The 26,981-nt window shown below is 30.3% G+C and overlaps 2 protein-coding genes and 4 non-coding genes across 6 annotated transcripts; 3 read left to right on the forward strand and 3 right to left on the reverse strand.

Moving 5' to 3' along the window:
- Positions 1 to 206: 206 nt before the first annotated feature.
- Positions 207 to 403, reverse strand: LOC131805831 (U2 spliceosomal RNA). The gene has a single exon (XR_009343850.1). It is a non-coding gene; the product is annotated as a U2 spliceosomal RNA (small nuclear RNA).
- Positions 404 to 1,870: 1,467 nt separating this feature from the next.
- On the reverse strand, positions 1,871 to 2,067 carry LOC131805823 (U2 spliceosomal RNA). The gene has a single exon (XR_009343843.1). It is a non-coding gene; the product is annotated as a U2 spliceosomal RNA (small nuclear RNA).
- Positions 2,068 to 10,988: 8,921 nt separating this feature from the next.
- LOC131805826 (U2 spliceosomal RNA) lies at positions 10,989 to 11,185 on the forward strand. Its single transcript, XR_009343845.1, has one exon. It is a non-coding gene; the product is annotated as a U2 spliceosomal RNA (small nuclear RNA).
- A 10,061-nt stretch (positions 11,186 to 21,246) lies between these two features.
- Positions 21,247 to 21,915, forward strand: LOC109613619 (uncharacterized). The gene is made up of 3 exons (XM_020038673.2): positions 21,247 to 21,309; positions 21,372 to 21,695; positions 21,757 to 21,915. Exons 1-3 carry the CDS (start codon positions 21,247 to 21,249, stop codon positions 21,913 to 21,915), a joined length of 546 nt encoding a protein of 181 aa, XP_019894232.1.
- Positions 21,916 to 25,378: 3,463 nt separating this feature from the next.
- LOC131805825 (U2 spliceosomal RNA) lies at positions 25,379 to 25,577 on the forward strand. Its single transcript, XR_009343844.1, has one exon. It is a non-coding gene; the product is annotated as a U2 spliceosomal RNA (small nuclear RNA).
- Positions 25,578 to 25,713: 136 nt separating this feature from the next.
- On the reverse strand, positions 25,714 to 26,252 carry LOC101889103 (uncharacterized). The gene is made up of 2 exons (XM_005175938.2): positions 25,932 to 26,252; positions 25,714 to 25,869 (listed from the first exon to the last, which is right to left on the reverse strand). Exons 1-2 carry the CDS (start codon positions 26,250 to 26,252, stop codon positions 25,714 to 25,716), a joined length of 477 nt encoding a protein of 158 aa, XP_005175995.2.
- Positions 26,253 to 26,981: the final 729 nt, after the last annotated feature.

The following is a 26,981-nucleotide window of genomic DNA, read 5'->3' on the forward strand; positions in this document are numbered from 1 at the left end:
GGAGACAATGCCAGTTAATGGAGCACTCCAGACATTGTTGGGGCGCCGCACCGACTGGGTGACAAAAATTTTCCTATGAATGCTGATTCGATCCCACTGCTTCATAAGATAGAAAGTCCTTTTTTATAACACCCACAATGCAATTATTTCCTTTTATGGCATCCAATGGACACTATTTCCAAAAACTATTATGCAATGTATTCTTATAAAGTTGGGCCGAAATCCCGGCGGTACTGCAATACCGGGCCAACCCGCAACAGAAGTGGAGCAAGCCCCTTGAACTTCCGTCAATTTCCAAAAATCAGTTTAACATTTGTTGTCCTCCGATGGAGGATCTATCAGATGTTAAGCTGATAAGAACAGATACTACACTTTGATCTTAGCCATAAGGCCGAGAAGCGATAACCAAACAACGAACAAGGATAATATCATATGTGAGTGATGCTATGAAGTGAATGAGAATTATTCAAGGTAAATCCATAAACGGCAAGACCATAAGACGAACAAAAATGAGAAACACATAAGGTTTGAAATTTTAGAGGCAGCAAGGGTAGTTTAGGCCTTCAACACAAATGTCCTTTCTACCTGAGTAGCGAAGTGTGTGCGTATGTGTGTTTGTATTGACGAACTTGTTTGTGGTATATTTTAAGAATAATGGATTCTTGAAATGACCAATAAAGTTCCGTATACCGGCCTTTATTAAAAAAGAATGTATAAACAATCCATGAATGGAATTCTCGTAGTCCTTAGAAAGTATTTTTTTAACAATATTTAAAAAATAGAACTGGAATAGTCTTTAAATTTTAAAATTTTTATGAATCCACGTCTGGTTGGATTTAAAAAAAATATTTTTTTATGAATCTGGTTGGATTTAAAAAAAAAATATTTTTTTATGAATCCACGTCTGGTTGGCTTTAAAAAAAATACTTTTTTTTATGAATCCACGTCTGGTTGGATTTAAAACAAAATATTTTTTTATGAATCCACGTCTGGTTGGATTTAAAAAATATATTTTTTTATGAATCCACGTCTGGTTGGATTTAAAAAAAAAATATTTTTTTATGAATCCACATCTGGTTGGATTTAAAAAAATATATTTTTTTATGAATCCACGTCTGGTTGGATTTAAAAAAAATATGTTTTTATAAATCCACGTATGGGTGCACATCAAAAAATATTTTTTTTTTATAAATCCACGTCTGGTTGGACTTAAAAAACATTTTTTTATAAATCCACGTCTGGGTGGACTTAAAAAAATATTTTTTTATAAATACTCGCCTGGTTGGACTTAAAAAAATATTTAAAAAATATTTAAAAAATATTAAAATTTTATAAATCCACGTCTGGTTGGACTTAAAAAAGGATTTTTTTTTAAATCCACGCCTAGCTGGACTTCAAAAAATATTTTTTATAAATCCACATCTTGTTGGACTTAAAAAAATATTTCTTTTATAAATCCTCTTCTGTTTGGACTTTAAAAAATATTTTTTTTTTATAAATCCACGTCTGGTTGGACTAAAAAATATTTTTTTATAAATCCACGTCTGTTTGGACTTTAAAAAATATTTTTTTATAAATCCACGTCTGTTTTGACTTAGAAAAATATATTTTAAAAATCCACGACTGTTTGAACTTAAAAAAAGGCTTTTTTTTATAAATTCACGTCTGCTTGGACTAATTTTTTTTATAAATCCACGTCTGGTTAATGGACACTCCAGACATTGTTGGGCTGCCGCACCAACTGGGTGAGACTAATCCCACTTCTTCATAAAAAAGAAGTGCTTTTTTATATCACCCACAATGCAATTATTTTCCTTCAATGGCATCCGAAGGACACTCTTCCTAAAAACTATTTTGCAATGTATTCTTGTAAAGTTGGGCCGAAATCCCGGCGGTACTGCAATACCGGGCCAACCCGCAACAGAAGTGGAGCAAGCCCCTTGAACTTCCGTCAATTTCCAAAAATCAGTTTAACATTTGTTGTCCTCCGATGGAGGATCTATCAGATGTTAAGCTGATAAGAACAGATACTACACTTTGATCTTAGCCATAAGGCCGAGAAGCGATAACCAAACAACGAACAAGGATAATATCATATGTGAGTGATGTCATGAAGTGAATGAGAATTATTCAAGGTAAACATTAAACGACAATACCATGAGACGAACAAAAATGAGAAACACATAAGGTTTGAAGTTTTAGAGGCAGCAGGGGTAGTTTAGGCCATCAACACAAATGTCCTTTCTACCCGTGCGTGTGTGTTTTTGTATTGAAGACCTTGTTTGTGGTATATTTTAAGGATCATGGATTCTTTAAATGTCTGCAGACCTTTATTTAAAAAAAATCTATAAAGAATCCACGTAAAGTATTTTTTTAACAATATTTTTATTTTTTTATAAATCCACGTATGGTTTGACTAAAAAAAATATTTTTTAACAATATTTTTAATTTTTTTTTAAATCCACGTCTGGATGGACTAAAAAAAATATTTTTTTTATAAATTCACGTCTGGTTGGACTAAAAAATATATTTTTTTTTATAAATCCACGTTTGGTTGGATAAAAAAAACATTTTTTTTAAATCCACATTTGGTTGGACTAAAAAACAATATTTGTTTTATAAATCTTAAAAAATACTTTTTTTTTATAAATCCACATCTGGTAGGACTTAAAAAATATTTTTTTTTATAAATCCAGGTCAGGAAGGGCTTAAAAAAATTATTGTTTCTTATAAATCCACGTCTGGTTGCACTAACAAAATATTTTTTTTTTATAAATCCACGTCTGGTTGGACTAACAAAATATTTTTTTTTTTATAAATCCACGTCTGTTTGGACTTTAAAAAATATTTTTTTATAAATCTAAATCTGGTTGGGCTTAAAAAAATATTTTTTTATAAATCCACGTCTGGTTGGACTAACAAAATATTTTTCTTATAAATCCACGTCTGATTGGACTTAAAAAATATTTGTTTTTATAAATCCACGTCTGATTGGACTTAAAAAATATTTGTTTTTATAAAACCAAGTCTGATTGGACTTAAAAATATTTGTTTTTATAAATCCACGTCTGATTGGACTTAAAAAATATTTGTTTTTATAAATCCACGTCTGATTGGACTTAAAAAATATTTGTTTTTATAAATCCACGTCTGATTGGACTTAAAAAATATTTGTTTTTATAAATCCACGTCTGATTGGACTTAAAAAATATTTGTTTTTATAAATCCACGTCTGATTGGACTTAAAAAATATTTGTTTTTATAAATCCACGTCTGATTGGACTTAAAAAATATTTGTTTTTATAAATCCACGTCTGATTGGACTTAAAAAATATTTGTTTTTATAAATCCACGTCTGATTGGACTTAAAAAATATTTGTTTTTATAAATCCACGTCTGATTGGACTTAAAAAATATTTGTTTTTATAAATCCACGTCTGATTGGACTTAAAAAATATTTGTTTTTATAAATCCACGTCTGATTGGACTTAAAAAATATTTGTTTTTATAAATCCACGTCTGATTGGACTTAAAAAATATTTGTTTTTATAAATCCACGTCTGATTGGACTTAAAAAATATTTGTTTTATAAATCCACGTCTGATTGGACTTAAAAAATATTTGTTTTTATAAATCCACGTCTGATTGGACTTAAAAAATATTTGTTTTTATAAATCCACGTCTGATTGGACTTAAAAAATATTTGTTTTTATAAATCCACGTCTGATTGGACTTAAAAAATATTTGTTTTTATAAATCCACGTCTGATTGGACTTAAAAAATATTTGTTTTTATAAATCCACGTCTGATTGGACTTAAAAAATATTTGTTTTTATAAATCCACGTCTGATTGGACTTAAAAAATATTTGTTTTTATAAATCCACGTCTGATTGGACTTAAAAAATATTTGTTTTTATAAATCCACGTCTGATTGGACTTAAAAAATATTTGTTTTTATAAATCCACGTCTGATTGGACTTAAAAAATATTTGTTTTTATAAATCCACGTCTGATTGGACTTAAAAAATATTTGTTTTTATAAATCCACGTCTGATTGGACTTAAAAAATATTTGTTTTTATAAATCCACGTCTGATTGGACTTAAAAAATATTTGTTTTTATAAATCCACGTCTGATTGGACTTAAAAAATATTTGTTTTTATAAATCCACGTCTGATTGGACTTAAAAAATATTTGTTTTTATAAATCCACGTCTGATTGGACTTAAAAAATATTTGTTTTTATAAATCCACGTCTGATTGGACTTAAAAATATTTGTTTTTATAAATCCACGTCTGATTGGACTTAAAAAATATTTGTTTTTATAAATCCACGTCTGATTGGACTTAAAAAATATTTGTTTTTATAAATCCACGTCTGATTGGACTTAAAAAATATTTGTTTTTATAAATCCACGTCTGATTGGACTTAAAAAATATTTGTTTTTATAAATCCACGTCTGATTGGACTTAAAAAATATTTGTTTTTATAAATCCACGTCTGATTGGACTTAAAAATATTTGTTTTATAAATCCACGTCTGATTGGACTTAAAAATATTTGTTTTATAAATCCACGTCTGATTGGACTTAAAAAATATTTGTTTTTATAAATCCACGTCTGATTGGACTTAAAAAATATTTGTTTTTATAAATCCACGTCTGATTGGACTTAAAAAATATTTGTTTTTATAAATCCACGTCTGATTGGACTTAAAAAATATTTGTTTTTATAAATCCACGTCTGATTGGACTTAAAAAATATTTGTTTTTATAAATCCACGTCTGATTGGACTTAAAAAATATTTGTTTTTATAAATCCACGTCTGATTGGACTTAAAAAATATTTGTTTTTATAAATCCACATCTGATTGGACTTAAAAAATATTTGTTTTTATAAATCCACGTCTGATTGGACTTAAAAAATATTTGTTTTTATAAATCCACGTCTGATTGGACTTAAAAAATATTTGTTTTTATAAAACCAGGTCTGATTGGACTTAAAAAATATTTGTTTTTATAAATCCACGTCTGATTGGACTTAAAAATATTTGTTTTTATAAATCCACGTCTGATTGGACTTAAAAAATATTTGTTTTTATAAATCCACGTCTGATTGGACTTAAAAAATATTTGTTTTTATAAATCCACGTCTGATTGGACATAAAAAATATTTGTTTTTATAAATCCACGTCTGATTGGACTTAAAAAATATTTGTTTTTATAAATCCACGTCTGATTGGACTTAAAAAATATTTTTTTTATAAATCCACGTCTGGTTGGACTTAAAAAATATTTGTTTTTATAAATCCACGTCTGATTGGACTTAAAAAATATTTGTTTTTATAAATCCACGTCTGATTGGACTTAAAAAATATTTGTTTTTATAAATCCACGTCTGATTGGACTTAAAAAATATTTGTTTTTATAAATCCACGTCTGATTGGACTTAAAAAATATTTGTTTTTATAAATCCACGTCTGATTGGACTTAAAAAATATTTGTTTTTATAAATCCACGTCTGATTGGACTTAAAAAATATTTTTTTTATAAATCCACGTCTGGTTGGACTTAAAAAAAAATATTTTTATATAAAACCACGTCTGGTTGTGCTTAAAAAAATATTTTTTTTATAAATCCACGTCTGGTTCGACTTTAAAAAATATTTTTTTTATAAATCCACGTCTGGTTCGACTTTAAAATTTTTTTTTATAAATCCACGTCTGGTTCGACTTTAAAAAATATTTTTTTTATAAATCCACGTCTGGTTCGACTTTAAAATTTTTTTTTTAAAAATCCACGTCTGTTTGAACTTAAAAAAATATTTTTTAAAAAATCCACGTCTGTTTGAACTTAAAAAAATATTTTTTTATAAATCCACGTCTGGTTGGACTTAAAAAATATTTGTTTTTATAAATCCACGTCTGGTTGGACTTAAAAAATATTTGTTTTTATAAATCCACGTCTGGTTGGACTTAAAAAATATTTGTTTTTATAAATCCACGTCTGATTGGACTTAAAAAATATTTGTTTTCATAAATCCACGTCTGATTGGACTTAAAAAATATTTGTTTTTATAAATCCACGTCTGATTGGACTTAAAAAATATTTGGTTTTATAAATCCACGTCTGATTGGACTTAAAAAATATTTGTTTTTATAAATCCACGTCTGGTTGGACTTAAAAAAAAATATTTTTATATAAAGCCACGTCTGGTTGGGCTTAAAAAAAATTTCTTATAAAACCACGTCTGGTTGTGCTTAAAAAAACATTTTTTTTATAAATCCACGTCTGGTTCGACTTTAAATTTTTTTTTTAAAAATCCACGTCTGTTTGGACTTTAAAAATATTTTTTTATAAATCCACGTCTGTTTGGACTAAAAAATATTTTTTTTTATAAATCCACGTCTGTTTGGACTTTAAAAATATTTTTTTATAAATCCACGTCTGTTTGGACTATAAAAATATTTTTTTATAAATATACGTCTGGTTGGACTAAACAAATATATATTTTAATAAATCCACGTCTGGTTGGACTAAAATAATATTTTTTATAAATCCACATCTGGTTGGTCTTAAAAAAAATATTTTTTTATAAATCCACGTCTGGTTGGACTAAAAAAATATTTTTTTTTATAAATCCACGTCTGGTTGTACTTAATTTTTTTTTTTTTAAATCTACGTCTGGTTGGACTTAAGAAAGTATTTTTTTATAAATCCACGTCTGGTAGGACTAAAAAAATATTTTTTTTATATATCCACATCTGGTTGGACTTGAAATTTTTTTTTTATAAATTCAGGTCTGTTTGTACTTTAAAAAATATTTTTTTATAATTCCACATCTGGTTGGACATAAAAAAATTATTGTTTTTTATAAATCTAGGTCTGTTTGGACTTTAAAAATATTATTTTTTTATAAACCCACATTTAGATGGATTTAAAAAAATATTTTTTTTTATAAATCCAGGTCTGGTAGAACTTAAAAAAATTATTGTTTCTTATAAATCCAGGTCTGATAGGACTTAAAAAAATATTGTTTTTATAAATCCACATCTGGTAGGACATAAAAAAATTATTGTTTCTTATAAATCCAGGTCTGGTTGGACATCAAAAAATAATTGTTTCTTATAAATCTAGGTCTGGTAGGACTTAAAAAAATATATTTTTTTTATAAATCCACTTCTGTTTGGACTTTAAAAATAATTTTTTTATAAATCCACATCTGCATCGACTAAAAAAATATTATTTTTTTATAAATGCACGTCTGGTTTGACTTTAAAATATTTTTTTATAAATCCACTTCTTAATTTTTTATGAATCCACGGCTTTTGGACATGAAAAAATATTTTTTTTAACAATGAACGTCTTAAAAAATATTTTCTTATAAATCCACGTCTTAATTTTTTTATGAATTCACGTCTTTTGGACATGAAAATTTTTTTTTTTTTAACAATGCACGTCTTAAAAAATATTTTCTTATAAATCCACGTCTTAATTTGTTTTTATAAATCCACGTCTGATTGGACTTAAAAAATATTTGTTTTTATAAATCCACGTCTGGTTGGACTTAAAAAAAAATATTTTTATATAAAGCCACGTCTGGTTAGGCTTAAAAAAAATTTCTTATAAAACCACGTCTGGTTGTGCTTAAAAAAATATTTGTTTTTATAAATCCACGTCTGATTGGACTTAAAAAATATTTGTTTTTATAAATCCACGTCTGATTGGACTTAAAAAATATTTGTTTTTATAAATCCACGTCTGATTGGACTTAAAAAATATTTGTTTTTATAAATCCACGTCTGATTGGACTTAAAAAATATTTGTTTTTATAAATCCACGCCTGGTTGGACTTAAAAAAAATATTTTTATATAAAGCCACGTCTGGTTGGGCTTAAAAAAAATTTCTTATAAAACCACGTCTGGTTGTGCTTAAAAAAATATTTGTTTTTATAAATCCACGTCTGATTGGACTTAAAAAATATTTGTTTTTATAAATCCACGTCTGATTGGACTTAAAAAATATTTGTTTTTATAAATCCACGTCTGGTTGGACTTAAAAAAAAAATATTTTTATATAAAGCCACGTCTGGTTAGGCTTAAAAAAAATTTCTTATAAAACCACGTCTGGTTGTGCTTAAAAAAATATTTTTTTTATAAATCCAAGTCTTAAAAAATATTTTTTTTTAAATCCACGTCTTAAAAAATATTTTTTTATGAATTCACGTCTTTTGTACTTGAAAAAATATTTTTTTTTAACAACGCACGTCTTAAAATATATTTTTTTAACATGCACGCCTTAAAAAAATTTTTTTTTTTGATAAATTCACGTCTTAAAAAATTTTTATTTCATAACTCAGTGTCTTAAAAAACTATTGTTTTATTAATACACCTCATTTTTTTTAAATCTACGTCTGTTTGGACTCGGTTGGGTTGGGCTTAAAAATATATATATATTTCCATAAATTAGGAAAATCCCAGTTATCCCAAAATAATTTTCATATTTTTTTTTAAATGTAGTGCAAAAGTATTAGTTTCTTGCTACGACAACGTACATAGACTAACATCAATGGCCATGACCATCTTGATAACTAAATTATGGAACGGTGCGTTAACAAGGTTAATAAGAGGTATGTTGTTGTTGTTGTTGTTGTTTGTTTTTAATTGAAATAATTATTTGTTTTTCTTTCATTAAAATTCAAACATAATTATAAACCCGAAACGAATTTGCTCTGCCGCATTTGATAGTCCAAAAATATCCAAATGTTTTTCAAAATAAATAAATAAAATACTTGCTATTTCAAAAGCGGGAATGTATTTTAAATTATTTTTTATTTTTATTCTTCTGATCTTGCCAATACAGGGAGCAAGAAAGGTTAGTTTTTTTTATTCATATTAGTTATATTCTCTATTATTATATTTTTTTAATGTTTCCAGAAATCCCGCAGCATATATTTTCTGGCCACCAAAGATGACGTTAATCCTAAATATATTCGACAATTTCAAGTGAACATCAGCAGGCGTCATGATTCTCTTAATATCCTGCTGGAATTTACCCAAGAAATGAAAGAAGTATGGGCAACGGTGGGTGTAGCTTTGTGGCAAAAATTTAACAGTCAATTTCGTCCGATATTTTCCTATGACATTGACTTCTGTGAAACTCTAAAGCGTATAAAAACCTCAAAAATTCAAATAGTAAATGTGTGGATTGGAAATTTCTGGAAATATGGGAATATGTCCACGACATGTCCGTTTGGCACGGTAGGTCACTTCTTGTGTTTCAAAGGTAATTTTGTTATAAAGTCTATTTGTTTTGCAGACAGTATATTTCTTCAGGAATTTCAAATTCGACAAGGAGAGCATACCATCGTATTTGCCCTCGGGTAGAATTCAGACCTATGTTTCGTTGTACAAGAAGATAGGTGGCGGTGGGTCCAAAGATATCATCAATGAATCGTATTTAACATTATGGTTAAAGTGATGGGATATTTAATAATAATAAAAATAAAAAAATAAATAAAAAAACATGCATTTAAAAAAATCTAATATTTTCAATGGTCTCAATAAAAGCGAATAAAAAGAATATTTTTAAAGTCCGAACATATCCGGACTTTAAAACGTGGATTTATAAAAATATAATTTTTTTTAAAGTCCAAGCAAACGTAGATCTAAAAAAATAAATATGTATAATTTTAAGGATCTATCTAAGCCACTATTGTGATTCTAAGGATATTTTTTAAGGACTCTGGGAGCTTTTATGGGGAAAAAATATCTCCAAAAAAATATTGCTTCTGCCAACAAAATTCCAGTTTTGGAATTATACAATTGAAAAACTCTTCGAGTTCCGTCGTGAATTTAAAAAAAAAAAATATTTTATAAGGCTCCATTTGTTTATTTAAAAAAGACCCATACTTACTTTTGAGAATCTCCATAGAATTACATTCGGAGTCGATTTATGCATGTCAGTCTGTCTGTCCATTTATTTTTGTGAACAAAATGCAGGTCAAATTTATTATCCGATTCGGCTGAAATTTTTTAAATAATATTTGTTTGGTCCAATAGCTCACATATATAACTTCAATCGATTTCGGGTTAATTGTGCACCAAACGACCAATATCAGTCCAAATGTCCTGAATTTTGGCACGACCTACCGAATTCAGTCTTGAAGCAAGTACATCAATTTTGGTGAAAATCGATTCTGATACAGCTATAGATCCCATATATATCTTTAAGCCGATTTCAGGTTTATTGTGCATATAATGGCTATTATCAGCCCAAATGGAATGAATTTCGGGCCATTTGGTGGAACTCGGCTCCGATACATATTTTTTAATATAATCCTTCTTGAAGTAATATTATGCACTCTACAGCAGATTTATTTGTTATAAAAGACAAAAATGTCAAATTTAGTGAAAATCGATTCCGAATTGGATATGTCTCCCAAATAATAACTGTTTTAAAGCCAAAGGTAGGTAGTTGGTATGATCTTCTTCAAATAAATTCTATTGCTTTACTAATTATGCATAGTGGTGTAGGGTATCATATAGTCGGCCCTGCCCGACTTTTGACCTTTCTTTACTGGTTTTTGATTAAGGACTGTATATATACAGTGTATAAGCAACAAGAAGAGTAGGCACACGGGTCTTCACTGAGCGTAATTTTCTCCACTCTCATAATCAGAGCCATTAAAAACAATGTAATCAGAGAGAAAATAATTGTGTGAATCTCTCACCGGAACTTATTTAAAGAATCGCAATCCTTGCTAGCATAATTCTCCTCAAAATATGCCATAAAAACACACACACACGCACACACTCTCCTCGCCAGGTAGGAAGGATATTACTGTTGAACGCCTAAACAACCCTTAATGCCTCTTAAACAACATACCGTGTGTATTTTATTCCATTTGATCATCTTTACCTTCAATAATTCTCATTCACTTCATATTAACACTAACATATAAAGTTATCCTTGTTCGTTGTTTGGTTATCGCTTCTCGGCCTTATGGCTAAGATCAAAGTGTAGTATCTGTTCTTATCAGCTTAACATCTGATAGATCCTCCATCGGAGGACAACAAATGTTAAACTGATTTTTGGAAATTGACGGAAGTTCAAGGGGCTTGCTCCACTTCTGTTGCGGGTTGGCCCGGTATTGCAGTACAGCCGGGATTTCGGCCCATCTTTACAATAATAAATGTCACATTTAGTTTTAAGAATGACAAGGCGCCACATATGGAAGGATAATATTTTAGGCGGGGTGGGAAAAAAATAAAGATGTGGGAAATGTGGGTTTTTAATTTGAAATTTTATTAAAAAAAATCTGTTTTTATACCTTCCACCGTCTGTAATACCCGAAATATACATTTTAGACCCCAAAAATTACATATATTCTTGATCAGCATATAATTCTTTGTCGATATCCAGCCGTCTGTGGAAATCACTCTAGCTTCCGAACAAAATGAAGTTGGTTGATAAAATTTTACTCGAATGTGTATTATGCCTATTATGTGAGGTACCCCATATGACGGTACCTCCCCATATTCGGTATTTTGACGATTTTAGCGACATTATTCACTGGAATTGTTTCAAATCTCGTATTTGAAGTTCGTAATGGGTACTACAGCCTATGACAGAAATTTGTCTGTGCAGGTCAACGTTTTGGTGTAGCCCCTAACGGTACCTTCCGATGTTTTGTATCTTGATAATATTTGCGAAATTATTCACCAGAATTGGTTAAAATTTGGTATTTGAAGTTCGTAATAGATACTACAGCCTATGACAGAAAATTGCCTGTGCAGGTCCACGCCTTCGTATAGCCCCCATATGACGGTACCTCCTGATGTTCGTTTTTTTGATGATTTTAGCCACATTGTTATGGATACTGCAGCCTATGAGAGGAAATCGTCTGTGCAGATCTACGTCTTCGTATAGCCCCCATATAACGGTACCTCCCGATATTGTGTATTTTTAGGATTTTACCGACATTATTCACCGGAATTGTTTTAATTTTGGTATTCGAAGTTCATAATGGACAGTACAGCCTATGCAAGAAAATTGTCTCTGCAGGTCCACGTCTTCGTATAGCTCCCATATAGCAGTACCTCCCGATATTCGGTATTTTGATGATTTTAGCGACATTATTCACCAAAATTGTTTCAAATTTCGTATTTGAAGTTCGTAATGAATACTGCAGCCTAAAACAGAAAATTCTCCGTGCAGGTCCACGTCTTCGTATAGCCCCCATATGACGGTACCTCCTGATGTTCGGTTTTTTGATGATTTTAGCCACATTGTTATGGATACTGCAGCCTATGAGAGGAAATCGTCTGTGCAGATCTACGTCTTCGTATAGCCCCCATATAACGGTACCTCCCGATATTGTGTATTTTTAGGATTTTACCGACATTATTCTTCGTATAACCCCCATATAACCGTATCTCCAGATATTCGATATTTTCATGATTTCAGTGACATTATTTACCGGAATTGTTTCAATTTTGTGTTTGATGTTCGTAATGAATACTACAGCCTAAGACAGAAAATTGTCTGTGCCGCTCCACGTCTTCGAATAGTCCCCATATAACGGTATCTCCCGATATTCCGTATTTTGATGATTTTAGCGACATTATTTACCGGAATTATTTCAATTTTCTTATTTGAAGTTCGTAATGGGGGCCAAATGACCAAAATTTTGGTATTCAGGTCCAGGTCTTCCTATAGCCCCCATATAACGGTATCTCCCGATATTCGGTATTTTGATGATTTTAGCGACATTATTTACCGGAATTGTTTCAAATTTAGTATTTGAAGGTCGTAATGGGTGCTACAGCCCATGGCAAAAAATTTCGTAACCAGTTTTCATTAAAGTGGTAGTTTCCGGAAGGTTTTTGAAAATTTTGATATTCTTTCCAAATAGTGGAGGTTATTAAAAGTTCGGCTCGGCCGAACTTAGCTGCTTTTTTACTTGTTTTGATTCCCATGTTTCTTTTTATGAAGAAAATATTTTGTAAAAAAAAACATTTTTTAATTGAAAAGAAAAAGATTTAACAAATCGATTTTTTATTTTAAAAAAAATTTGTTTTTTTAAATTTTTTAATATATTTTTATATGTTTTTTATATATTTTTTATATTGTTTTTATATATTTTTTATTTTTTTTTGTATTTATTTTTTTATTGCAATATTTTTTCTTTTTGGCCCACTGTAAAAATCTATTACTCATTTGAACTTAAGCAATAGTTGATTAGATGAGTGCTGGCACGGGTCTAATATTTAAATAATTTTTTTTATTATATTTTTATTGGATTATAAGTATATTTAATTGATAATTTCTTTATAATTGGATTTAGGTACACAACAAGTACATGAGTTATAGTACTCTAACAAACTTATGAATTCATGTTGAACAGTTGCACCAGAGAAACATGAGGTACATTGTGATTTGCATAATACTCTTGATTCTGCCAGTTCATGGGGCCAAAAAGGTGAGTTCTTCATACCGAATAGTCCGACCCCAAAATAAATTCCAAAACTTTCTTTTTTTCAGAAATTCCGTTCGGTGTACTTCCTTGAACCGCAAAGCGATTATAATAAAAATTATCTTAAAAGATTAGAAGTAAACATAAGTCGGAGACGTGACACCATGAATGTCATGTTCGAGATCGCCCAAGATCTGACAAATGTTTGGACCAATGCCAGCGTTTCACTGTGGCAAAAATCTTCGAAACAATTTCAATCAATGTTCACCTATGAGGCGGATTTGTGTGATATGATGTCACGGCTGAGAAGTTCCAAAATTCAAATGCTAAATAAATGGGTGGGGAATTTCTTTAAATATGGCAATCTATCCAGGCGATGTCCGTTTTGCAAGGTAAGACGAAAATAAGGATGGGGAAATTTATTTCGATTAATTTTGAAAATCTATAATCTATTTTCATTTTTAGAACGTTTATTATTTTAATAATTTGAAAGTGGATAAGGAGAGTATTCCAGGATTCGCCCCAAATGGTAAATTTCAAGTGTACATCAATCCCTATGTAAAGCAACCAGATGGTTCCAAGGATTTTATCACAGTCTCTTATCTAACCTTTGAATTGAAATAAAAAAAATTAATTGATATAACATGGTTTTCGGGGTAGATGGGATATAAAAGACCATTCATTGAAATATTTAAAAAAACTATTTGTTTTTGACTTTATATTGAAAATATTTTTTAAAAAATCCACCATCGTATTTTAATCGCTGTTTTTAAATCCCTTTTCAAATTTTTAATGAAAAAATATTATTCAAAAAAGTCACTTTAATTTGTTTTGATAATATGTTTTGGAACGGTGTTGGCATGTTTCTTCGGAATACCGTAGTATTTTGTTGATGCAAAATAGTTAGGCTTAATCCCATTATTGCTGTTTTTATAAAAACAACGCTTATTTATTAGTAGAGGAAGATGGTGATGTTTCCCAGGGGGTAAGGTATGGAATATCTAGGTTTGGAAAGGAGCCACCAATTTATTTAATTCTTTGCTTTCTCTTCTCTCCCGGAGAGAATATTCCAGACAAAAAACAAGGGAACTTTCCGAAATCTAGATGTTCCCTGCCTTACCCCATAGTAAACATTACCATCGTTTTCCACTAATAAACAAACGTTGTTTTTGTAAAAACAACAATAATGGGATTAAGCCTGACCATTTTGCAACAACAAAATACTATGGTATCCCGAACAAAAAAAGCCAAAATTGTTCCAAAAAATATTTTTTTAAAGCAGATCATAGAATATTTATTGAAAAAAATCTTCGTTTTAATTTGTATTGAAAATAAATTTTTTTAAAAAATCTACGTTGGATGGAATTTTTATTGGAAAAAAAATATTTATAAAAATATATTTATTTATTTATTTATATTTTATAAAAACAACAATAAAAGGGATAAGCCTGACCATTTTGCAACAACAAAATACTACGGTATCCCGAACAAACAAGCCACACTGTTCTATTTATAGACAAGGCACGGTCGACGAAGGGGTTTTTGTTGTAACAGACAAAACCAACTTACATGGTTATTCTACTTCGTTCAGGTTGAACGAAAGCATAACAAGTGGAGAAAGATGTGAATGTTTATAAGTGCGGTTGTAAGATTTAGAAGACTTTCCAAAAGAATTTTAGTTTTATTTAATTCTTTGGTTCCTCTTCTATTGAGCTTACGATCTCGTCACTTGGGTAAAAATGTTTTTTGTCATAGAAGTTATTTTTAAAATAACTTCTGGGGAGAATATCCCAGACAAAAAACAAGGGAACTGATGAGGATTGGTGGCTCTTTCCGAAACCTAGGTATTCCCTGCCTTACCCCCTGGTAAACATTACCATCGTTCTCCACTAATAAACAAACGTTGTTTTTTTATAAAAACAACAATAAAAGGGATAAGCCTGACCATTTTGAAACAACAAAAATATTTTATTAAATTTTTATTGGAAAAATATATATTTTATTAAATTTTCGTTTTAATTTTAATGAAAAAATATTAGAAAACAACATTTGCATACCTATAATAAAAATATATTTTTAAAATATTCACGTTTAAATTTTTATTGAAAAATTATTTTTTTTTAAAAGTCCATGTTCAAATTTTTATTTAAGAAAATCCATGTTTAAAATTTTATTGAAAAAATACTTTATAAAAAATCCGTGTTCAAATTTGTATTAAAAAAATATTTTTTTAAAAAGTCTGAGTTTTAACTTCTATTGAAAAAATATGTTTAAAAATCAACGTTCATTTTTTATTGAAAAAATACTTCCACTTTTGAATTTTTTATAAAAAAATATTTTTTAACAATTTGCGTCTAAAATTTTACTGAAAAAATATTTTTTAAAATATCACTGATTTTCATTGAAAAAATATTTTTTAAAAACGTACATCTAAGTTCTTATTGAAAACATATTTTTTTTAAAAATTTACATTTAAATTTTTACTAAAAAATATTTTTTAAAAATCTACTTTTGAATTATAACTGAAAAAGTATATTTTAAAAAATCCACTATTAAATTTTTATTGAAAAAATACTTTTTAGCAAATCCACTTTTCAGTTTTTATTGAAATTAGTTTTTTTTTAAATACACGTTTAAATTTATAATGAAAATATATTTTTTAAAACATATCCAACTTTAAAATATTTATAAAAAATATTTGTTTAAACATCCACATTCAAATTTCTATTTAAAAAAAAAAACATTTTTTAAACAATCCACGTTTGGATTTTCATTGAAGAAATATTTATAAAAAAATCCACTGCTGGATTTGTATTGTAAAAATATTTTTGTGCAAAATCCACGGTTGGATTTTTATTGAATAAATATTTTTGAAAAAAAAATCAACGAAATGAAATAAATATAAAGAAATTCACCTTTGGGTATTTATTAAAAAAATATTTTGTTAACCTATGTTTGGAGTTTTATTGGAAAAAAAAATTATCCACTTTCAAAGTGTTATTAAAAAAATATTCTTATAAAAAATCCACGTTGACATTTTTATCAAAAAATATTTTATTTTAAAGTGCACTATTGAATTTTTAGTGACTAATTGAATTTTCATTGATACAATATTTTTTTTAAAAAATTCAAGTTTAGATTTTTATTGAAAAAATATTTAAATTTTTATCGAATAAATATTTTTTAAAATATACAAGTTTGGATTTTTATTGAAAAAAATATTCGAGTTTCTATTTTGAAAACAAATATTTTATAAAAAGTCCACGTTTGGATTTTTATTGAAAAAATATTCGAGTTTTTATTTAAAAAAAAAATATTTTATAAAAAATCCACGCTTGGATTTTTATTGAAAAAAAAAGTTTTTTAAGATTTTTTTTAATATTTATTTCATATTGTTTTTACGTTAAAATTTTTGAAATCCTAACGAAACGTCGGATGAAAAATGAAATAAACAGTTTTTGGCCCACTGTGAAAAAATCTATTATTCATTTAAAGTAAGCATATTTTATTAAAAATTCCATTGGAATTTTTGCCAAAGATATTTTTTAAATAGCACTATTGAATTTTATTAAAAAAATATTTTTTTTTATCAAATTTCAAACTTTCACGTCAGATTTCCACTCCATTATCAAAAAATTTATTGGATTTATATTTCTTATAAGATACCTGATTGAATTTTCATTGAAAAAAAATATTTTCAATAAAAATTATACGCTTGAATTTTTATGAAAAAAAAAATATTTTTCAACATCCCACTAAAAACTGTATTATTAAATTCAAAATATTTTTCCAACATCATTTTGGCCCACTGTAAAAAAAATCTATTAGTCATTTGAAGGTAAGACTAAGTTGCTTATAAGGGTGAAAGTCCAGGGGTAATATTAAAAAAAAAATTGTTGTTATGTTTTCATGGTATTCTACATTTATTTCAATTTTGATTACTTTTTAATTGGATTTAGGTACACAACAAGCATGAGAGTTAGTACTCCAAAATACATAAATTTGTTTTCATGTTAAACAATTGCACCGAACAATGAAAATGAATTATATTGTGATCTATGTAATTCTACTGATTCTGCCAGTTCAGGGGGCCAACAAAAAGGTAACTTCTTCATATCCAATATTAAGCTTTCGAATAAAAATTCCAATGTTTTCCTTTTTTCCAGAAATCCCGTTCAGTGCATTTTCTTGAAATCAAAAACGATTATAGCAACAAATACTTTAAATCCATACAAGTCAATATTAGTAGCCGTCGGGATTCCATGAATGTCCTGTTGGAAATTGCCCATGATATAACAAATGTCTGGGCATCGGCAGGCGTTGCTCTGTGGCAGAAGTCCACGAAGCAATTCCAATCAATGTTTACCTATGACCTTGATTTGTGTGACATGCTGCTGCGACTGAAGACGTCAAAAATTCAATTGCTGAATAAGTGGCAGCAAGCAATGTCCTTTTAATCGGGTAAGATGGAACTGCTAAAGGAAGCAGTTGGTTTTATAAATTTAATGAAAATGGTTTTCATTTCTAGGGTACATATTATTTTAGTAATCTAAAAGTGGATAGGGACAGTATACCAGGCTTTGCCCCAAATGGAAAATTTTAAGTGTATCTCAATCCGTACGAAAAGAAGGAGGATGGTTCCAAGGATGTAATCACCGACGCCTATATGATAATTGAATTGAGATAAAACAAGTTAAAAACTATTAGTCGGATTTGCCGACAGATGTATACCCTCAGTCAATGTTCGATTATTTAAATATATATTCACTTCTGTTATGATTATTCAAATGTTTGATCCTCTATGGAGTTGTTTCCGAAGGAATGAGCCAATATTGTTCATTTCGTATCGGACCTAAATAAATATGATATAAATATTGCGACGTGTCAGATTTGGACTACATTGGTTACTTCCCTCACTATAGATGAGATATGTGATAACTATTGCCCCCATATAACGGTACCTCCCGATAGTCGGTATTTTGACAATTTTAGCGACATTATGCACTGGAATTGTTTCAAGTTAGGTATTTGAAGTTCGTAATAGATACTACAGCCTAAGACAGGAAATTGTCTGTGCAGGACCACGTCTTCGTATAGCCCCCATATAGCGGCACCTTCCGAAATTTGGTATTTTGATGATTTTAGGGAGCGGAATCGTTTCAAATTTGGTATTTGAAGTTCGTAATGGACTTTACAGCCTATGACAGAAAATTGTCCGTGCAGGTCCTCGTCTTCGTGTAGCCCCTATATAACGGTACCTCCCGATATTCAGTATTTTGACAATTTTAGCGACTTTATGCAGCGGAATTGTTTCAAGTTTGGTATTTGAAGTTCGTAATGAATACTACAACCTGAGACAGGAAATTGTCTGTACAGGTCCACGTCTTCGTATAGCTCCCACATAACGGTACCTTCCGATTTTCGGTATATTGATGATATTAGTGACCGGAATCCTTTCAAATTTGGTGTTTGAAGTTCGTAATGGATACTACAGCCTATGACAGAAAATTGTTAGTGCAGGTCCTTGTCTTCGTGTAGCCCACATAAAGCCGTACCTCCCGATATTCGGTATTTTGATGATGTTGGCGACATTATTTACAGGAATTATTTCAAATTTGGTATTTGAAGTTCGTAATGGATACGACAGCCTATGACAGAAAATTGTCGGTGCATGTCTTCGTGTAGCCCCCATGTAGCGGTACATCCCGATATTCGGTATTTCGTAATGAATAAACCTATATCAGAAAATTACTGTGCAGGTCGTTTTGGTATAGCCAACATATAATTGTATCTCCCTATATCCGATATTTTTATAATTATAGCTACATTATTCACCGATTTTTTTTCAAGTTTCGGATTTGAATATTGTAATGGCTTATGAAAAAAGTTGTCATATGGACCGTAATATAAAGGCTACATTCGGTATTTTTAAGATTTTTACAGAATTTTAACGGATTTTATTTATTTCTTCTAACGGATTTTATTATTTTCTTATTTTTTTTTATTGAAAAGTGCCAATTTCTTTCCAAATGGTGGAGGGTATTAAAAGTTTGGCCCGAGCGAACTTATAGCTTTTTCACTTGTTTACCCTGATATTTGGTGGTTTGAGGAATTTATTAAGTCGCTATCTCTTGTCCTTTATGAATCCATCTGCAGTTAGGCGATCTGCAAATGTCACTAAAGGAGACGTATCATTATACATAATTTCTAAGAATATTACCGAAAAAGTAGAATCGCCACCATTGAAGTGTCCTTGAACGACGTTCGCTAACATGTCAGCCTCTTCAGCTAAACACGACTGCCGTGACCACTTCGTAGCCGATGACATCTTGGATTTTGACCTAGTATTGAATACAAGCAGCTGTCCTAAACCAGCGATGCTCAAGAAAAAAATGTATCTTTCCTTGCTTTTTTAAATCAAGAACAAAACGGCGTTAAGTCATTATTTATACAAATATTTTTTTATCCATTTGCTTTATAGATTATTTTTGGCAAACATTCATGTTTAAAAACAATTAAATGGAATAGTAAAATATAAAGAAAAACAGAATTTGAATTTTCTCTTAAATTATCTCTTTTTTCGTCTCATGTTCTACAACACGGTTTTGAGCAGGGCTGCTTACACCCAATTGCAAATAGGCTCGTGCCCTTGGTTTTGTACTTATTGAACTGACTCGTATTCCGCAATTGCGCCTTGGATAATTCTATCGGTGTTGAGAATTTCCGCCCTGATAGTTGAATACCTTTCAGAGTTTCCTGTACGATATAATCTTTTCCGTAGAACTTTCTTGTGCCAACAAATTAAAAATCAAACATTATAAGGCAGAAGTTTTTCCAAGTCAATGAGAATTTTATCCATGAAAGCACAAATGTTTAGGAGAAACATTGCATGGCTCTAAACGTGTTTGATGTGATACATAACAAACACAATGCTCCCATTCGATGTGTGTTGGTATTTGGTTGTCATTTTTTTTTACTCTCTGTACTCTCCACTGAGAGCATATTTTGATGGTCATGTGGACTCTTGTCTTGTCTTAACCCTACTGTACATATGCACGTTCGTGCACCTGGTATTGTACCCATTGAACTGACTCGTATTCCGCAATTGCGTCTTGGACAATTTTATCGATGTTGCGAATTACTGCCTTAAGAGTTGAATACCTTTCAGTGTTTCCTGTACGATGTAATCTTTTCCGTAGAACTTTCTTTTGCCTGATTATGACTTTCAACAAATTTGAAGTCTTACATTATAGGGCAGAAGTTTTTCCAAGTCAATGAGAATTTTATCCATGAAAGCACAAATATGTAGGATGAACATTGCATGGTTCTTAAACTTTTTGAAGTGATGCATAACAAACACAATGCTCCCATTCAATGTGTGTTTGTATTTTGTTGTCATATTTTTTTTGCTCTCTGTACTCTCCACTGAGAGCATATTTTGATGGTTATGTGGAGGTACATGCTGCTGCATTTTAGCAAAACACTGTAGTACTTGTGTACCCAAAAAAAAAAGTTCCATTGATTTCTTCCAATCTTGATGCTGTACAATAGTGTTTCAATAAGGCAGACATCTGTTTCGGTTTTTTTAATCGACGATAAATTGAAATAATTATTTCATATTGTCCCCCCATCATTAAAAAGCAATATTGTTATTTTTACAAAACAACAAAAATATTTATTGACGTTTTACTTTCGGGGTCAAATAGTTTCCCGATTCGTCATCAAAACAAAACAAATATTTGGCCTTTTGTTTTTGGAATAAAAAAAAGATGCACATGAAATTGTTTTTCATTGTGGTGCTTTTAATCCTGCCAACACAGGCAGCCAAAAAGGTTGGTTCTACGGAAGTCATTATAAATCAAGTACTAATATCTCCTCCAAACACCATTTCCAGAAATCCCGCAACATATACTACTTGGGCACCAAGGATGAGGCAAATCCAAAATATCTGCGACAATTTCAGGTGAACATCAGCAAGGCTCGTGATTCCATGAATATCCTGGTGGAATTCGGCCAGGATGTCCGTGATATGTGGCTGACTGTGGGTGTGGGTCTGTGGCAGAGATCGAATAAAAATTTCCGCAGCATATTTTCCTATGACATTGATTTGTGTGACACCCTAAAACGCATAAAATCTTCCAAGATCGAAGTGTTAAAGGTGTGGCTTAGCAATTTATTTAAGTACGGCAATCTCTCCACAGATTGTCCCTTTTACAAGGTAAGGTAATTTTATTTTTAAGAAATTTATTGGTTGATTAATTTGGATTTGTTTTCTTTAGAGTGTCTATTTATTTCGAAATTTCAAATTCGACAAGGATAGCATACCGACTTATATACCTGCGGGAAAATATCAAACCCATCTTTGTGGGTATCGAAAGAAAATGGATGGTTCTAAAGATATTGTTGTATCCTCGTATTTAACATATGAATTGAAGTGAATGATTTTAAAAATAAAAAAATATATAAGTCTATGCCTATAAAGTATTTAATTACTTCTGGGCAGAAATGTAGGAATTTTGCCTGGATGTCCTAAAAAAAATATTTGCGCCATTTTTTTGGCAGATAAGTTTTTAAATACAATCAGACTCATTATTTTAGACCAACAAGTCATTCAAATGTTTTCTTGCCGGAAAGTTCATAAAAATGCTTTCTACAAAAATTTTCACCTGCACTCCATCAGTGACTCTTATTCGAAATTTAAGAATTCTGTCTCATGCTTTTTGTGCAATGCGAAGTATTCAATTTTTATACCCTCCATCATACATAGTATGGAGGGTATAATAAGTTCGTCATTCCGTTTGTAACTCATGGAAATGATAATTTTACACATAACAAGTAATACCCTCAACCATTTTTAAGGATCTTGAAAAATTTCAAAAAATGCGTCAAAAAATACCACTTAAAGAAAAACTTTATACGGAGATGTGGACCTACATAAGTAATTTTTTGTCATAGGCTGTAGTACCAATTTCAGAGAGTAAAGTACTCAAAAGGAACTCTTTGTGTGGATTTTTGGACAATTCTATTGAAAATTTAATATAATAATTTTAGACCATACAATTCTGAGACGATTTAGCCCTGTCCGTCCGTCCGTCTGTTGTAATTACGCTAGAGTCAAAGCGACTAAAGATAGGAAGCTAAATACTTGCACATATCAGTCTTTTGTCTACAGGCAGGTCAAGTTTGAAGATGGGCTATATCGGTCCACCATATTGTATAGCCCCCATATAACGGTACCCCCCGATTTTCAGTGTTTTGATGATTTTACAATAAAAATAATTCCTTCTGAGTACTTTATCCCCTGGAAAGATATCCTCGATATCTGATATCTCCAATATCGCAGTACCTCCCTATATTCGGTATTTTGATGATTTTAGCTTCATTTTTGAATAGAATTGTCTTAGAATCCATACTAGAAGTTCTTTCTAAGCACTTTATTCCCTGGCAGAGAATTGTCTATATGGGCCCAAGATATAGTATAGCGCACATACAATTGAACCCCCACCCCAATATCCGATATTTTGACGATTTTAGCAAGATTATTCAACAGAGATTTTTCAAATTTCATATTTAGAATTCCTAATGGGTGCTACAGGTATCTTATTTTAACATAAAATTGCGAACGAAAGCCCACGTCTTCGTATAGGCGCCTCCCTCCTTATATTCGGTATTTTGATTATTTTAGCGACATTATTCATCGGAGTTGTTTCAAATTTAGAATTCGTAATGGGTACTACAGCCTAGCAATCTTCCAGATCCAGGTCTTCGTATAGGCACCATATATCAGTACCTCCCTATATTGAGTATTTTGATGATTTTAGCCACATTATTCAATGGAATTGTTTGAAATTTGGTATATGAAATTCGTATTGGATACCCCAGCCTGTGACAGAAAATTGTCTATGCAGATCCAGGTTTTCGTATAGGCCCCATATAACAATACCTCCTATATTTGGCATTTTGATGATTTTAGCTACATTACTGACCGGAGTAGTTTAAAATTACGTGTTTAGAGTTCGTAATGGGAACTAAAGTCTGTGACAGAAAATGGTCTATGGAGGTCCAGGTCTTCGTATAGGCCCTATATATCAGTACCTTCCTAAATTCGGTATTTTGATGATTTGCTACACTATTTACCGTTTTTTTATTTCAAGTTTTGTATTTCAAAAGTTGCCTATACAGGTCCATGTCTTCCTACAGACCCCAAAATAAGGGCTAAATTCGGATTAAAAAAAATTAACGGAATGAATTTTTTTTTAATTTCCAAATTCATTTCAAATGGTGGAGGGTATTCAAAGTACGGTCCAGCTGAAAATACTGTTTTTTATTTGTTTTTTTTATTTATTTATTTATTGTCATATAGTCATCCAGTAAGTTATTTAACTTTTCTTTTATAAATAAAGATTATCTCATTTTAAACCTATATGGGTTTTGGTTCCCCAGGACAGTGAAATTTGATTTTTGAAAAATTTTATGTGCTCCATGAATCACATTAAAAGAACATTTTTTTAACAATTTTAGAAAGATCTATAAATTGTACTAAACAAAGAATTCTAAACAATTTTAACAGCCTCCGGAAAGGACACTGAGCAAGGACTCTATAAGTGATTTGAGAAGCATGGATAAAGGACACCATATGTGGATATTTTCAAATGATTTCAGAAGGATACATAAGGGCAAAAAACTGCGATTTTCGAAATAATTATTGTAGGATCCACGAAGGAGCATCCGTAAACGATAATAAGCGTAGATTTTTTAAACAAAATGTTGAAGATTCAAATGTGGATTATTTTAAACAATTATAAGAGGATCCACGAAGGACAATAAACATAAACTATTTTAAGAGCATCCAAAAATCTACAACAGAATTGGATTTTATCTAACAATTTTATGAAGATCCATAAAGGATATTAAAAGATAATTTTCCAAACCATTTCAGGACCATAAATGGGGGAATTTTTTCGGAAGGATCCAAAAGGTCACTCAACTTGAATATTTAAAGACTTTTTATCCATAAGATCCATAAAGGACGATAAATAGTGATTTTCGAATAATTTTAAAAAAACGTCATAAATTCGGAATTTTTTAAAAAAAATTGGGCGAATTTAAAATGAATGTCAAATGTGGATTTTTTGATCAATTTTCTGTGAATTCATGAAATTTACCAATCGTGTTTTTTATTTTTAAAGGATTTTTAATTAAACCGAAAGTGGATTTTTTAAACTATTTAAGTGTGTTCCATAATGGTCGAGTAACGATGATTGGTAAACAATTTTAGTAGGATCCATGAAGGTGTTTTTTTTTGGAAATTTTAAAAAATATCCATTAGTAAGTTTTATTAAGGACAATATATGTGAATATTCAAACAATTTCAGAGGATCCTTTATAGACCATAATCGCGAATTTTCAAATAGCCAAATAACTTCCTTGGGTTTAGAAAAAAAAATCCAAAAATATTTGCCACTATATCCTTCTTTACTCAACGTTGTTAAGGAAAGAGACATTTGTTGCTCTTTCTCCCTCTCACTCTCTCTCATGTAGTCTTTTAAGAGATCTGAAAATAAAACAGATGTACAAAACTGCCAAAAAAAACGTACTTTAGCGGCACTGGTTATATGCGTATTCGCGTATTATTTTTTTCTCTCTACGTCAGCTATTTTTGAGGGTGAATGCTCGACCACGCTCATACACTCTCTCACAATTTAATTATGCACATTTATTGCTGCTTGGCTCTCTCTCGCACACTCATTTTATTTCAGGTAAAGGGACTAATCCTTTGAAAGATTCTCCCTCATAAAAGTGATCTTAATATCATATGCTGTTTCATTTCGCCCGCAAATAATTCTCATTCACTTGGGAAATTTTTTCACTCATAGTGTTATCCTTGTTCGGTGTTTGGTTATCGCTTCTCGGCCTTATGGCTAAGATCAAAGTGTAGTATCTGTTCTTATCAGCTTAACATCTGATAGATCCTCCATCGGAGGACAACAAATGTTAAACTGATTTTTGAAAATTGACGGAAGTTTTCAAAGGGCTTGCTCCACTTCTGTCGCGGGTTGGCCCGGTATTGCAGTACCGCCGGGATTTCGGCCCACCTTTACAATAATAAATGTCACTTTTAGTTTTAAGGATGGCAAGTGGTACAGATGGAAGGATAATAGGGATCTCGACATAATTTTGTAAATAAATTATAAAACTTATTTGTTGAACAAATAATAATTTATTTTATTGCCGCATCATTTTTTCTCAACAATAATTGTCATATTGGCTAGAGATAGTTTTGGTTTCCTTTGGCGAAAATATAATTCCATTTTGACACAATATTCACCGCGAGCAAAGAATGGCGGTATGTTTAACATCTCCGGTCGCAAGCCACACCAAGTGTAGTAACCCTAAAAAAGGGGGGAAATTTATGATATAAAATATATTTTAATATCTGATACTTCCACATTACCTCTATGATGGGACATTTTTTCGGTATATCACCCAGTTTGAAGATATTCTGCAGCCATATCGAGATCAAGCTGCGTTCATTTTTACTCAGTATTTTACACATATTCACATTGTATTGCAGCAATTTACGATGCTCGGTCTTATTAGGGATCTTCATTAATATCGCCATGCTAATCCACGGATCCTGTGGAAAGTCTTGTGTAATATTCATGAAAATATCCAATGAACCGTTTTGGGCCACCATTGCAAATTCTTGGAAAAAGGTTGAATTGGATTTCACATCGGCAGAGGTGAATAGGATTTGTTGGCCAAGGATTGTCATCGTCAGATGGCCAAGAATCAAGGCCAATGTAATAAATATTGGGAGAGAGAAAATTGTGGATTCACTCCGCATTGGGTTGTAGTTGCTTGGGTATGGTTGATTGAAATGATCGGAAATGCGCGTGGAAAAGAGGAAGTAGTTTCAATTTTAATTTGCGGTTATTAAATGTTGTAATTATTCAAGATATGATATAACATAATGAGCTTGTTATGTTTTCGGCACGAGGAACTATTAAAAAACTTGATTTGAAAACATAAATACAGATTTCAAGGAATGAAGGTTAGATTTTAAAAATTAAGAGTTCTTTGAAAAAAATATTATTCAAAAATCTGTGAATTAAGCTCTCATAATTTTTCAAAAAAATCCATGAATAATTAGGACTTTTTTAATAATAAATTTTTTTTTAATTTTTTTTTATATTTGTTTTCAAATTCGTTGAAGAGCGTTCGAGACGTGGACTTTTTAAAGAATATTTTTTGAAGAGACTTCGAGACGTGGACTTTTTAAAGAATATTTTTTGAAGAGCCTTCGAGACGTGGACTTTTTAAGGAATATTTTTTGAAGAGCCTTAGAGATGTGGACTTTTTAAAGAATATTTTTTGAAAAGCCTTCGAGACGGGGACTTTTTAAAGAATTTTTTTTTGAAAAGCCTTCGAGACGGGGACTTTTTAAAGAATTTTTTTTGAAGAGCCTTCGAGACGTGGGCTTTTTAAAGAATATTTTTTGAAG

The sequence above is a fragment of the Musca domestica genome, unplaced genomic scaffold, assembly GCF_030504385.1.
Source record: "Musca domestica strain aabys unplaced genomic scaffold, Musca_domestica.polishedcontigs.V.1.1 61, whole genome shotgun sequence".
NCBI lineage: Eukaryota > Metazoa > Arthropoda > Insecta > Diptera > Muscidae > Musca > Musca domestica.

Bases quoted from the DNA above. Each gene is read 5' to 3' on its own strand.
- LOC109613619 (XM_020038673.2), top strand. From the start codon at position 21,247: ATGCACATGAAATTGTTTTTCATTGTGGTGCTTTTAATCCTGCCAACA. The intron at 21,310-21,371 runs GTTGGTTCTACG...CACCATTTCCAG, and splicing joins CAACACAGGCAGCCAAAAAG to AAATCCCGCAACATATACTA. The intron at 21,696-21,756 runs GTAAGGTAATTT...TGTTTTCTTTAG, and splicing joins CAGATTGTCCCTTTTACAAG to AGTGTCTATTTATTTCGAAA.
- LOC101889103 (XM_005175938.2), bottom strand. From the start codon at position 26,252: ATGACAATCCTTGGCCAACAAATCCTATTCACCTCTGCCGATGTGAAA. The intron at 25,870-25,931 runs GTAATGTGGAAG...CCCCTTTTTTAG, and splicing joins AAAAATGTCCCATCATAGAG to GGTTACTACACTTGGTGTGG.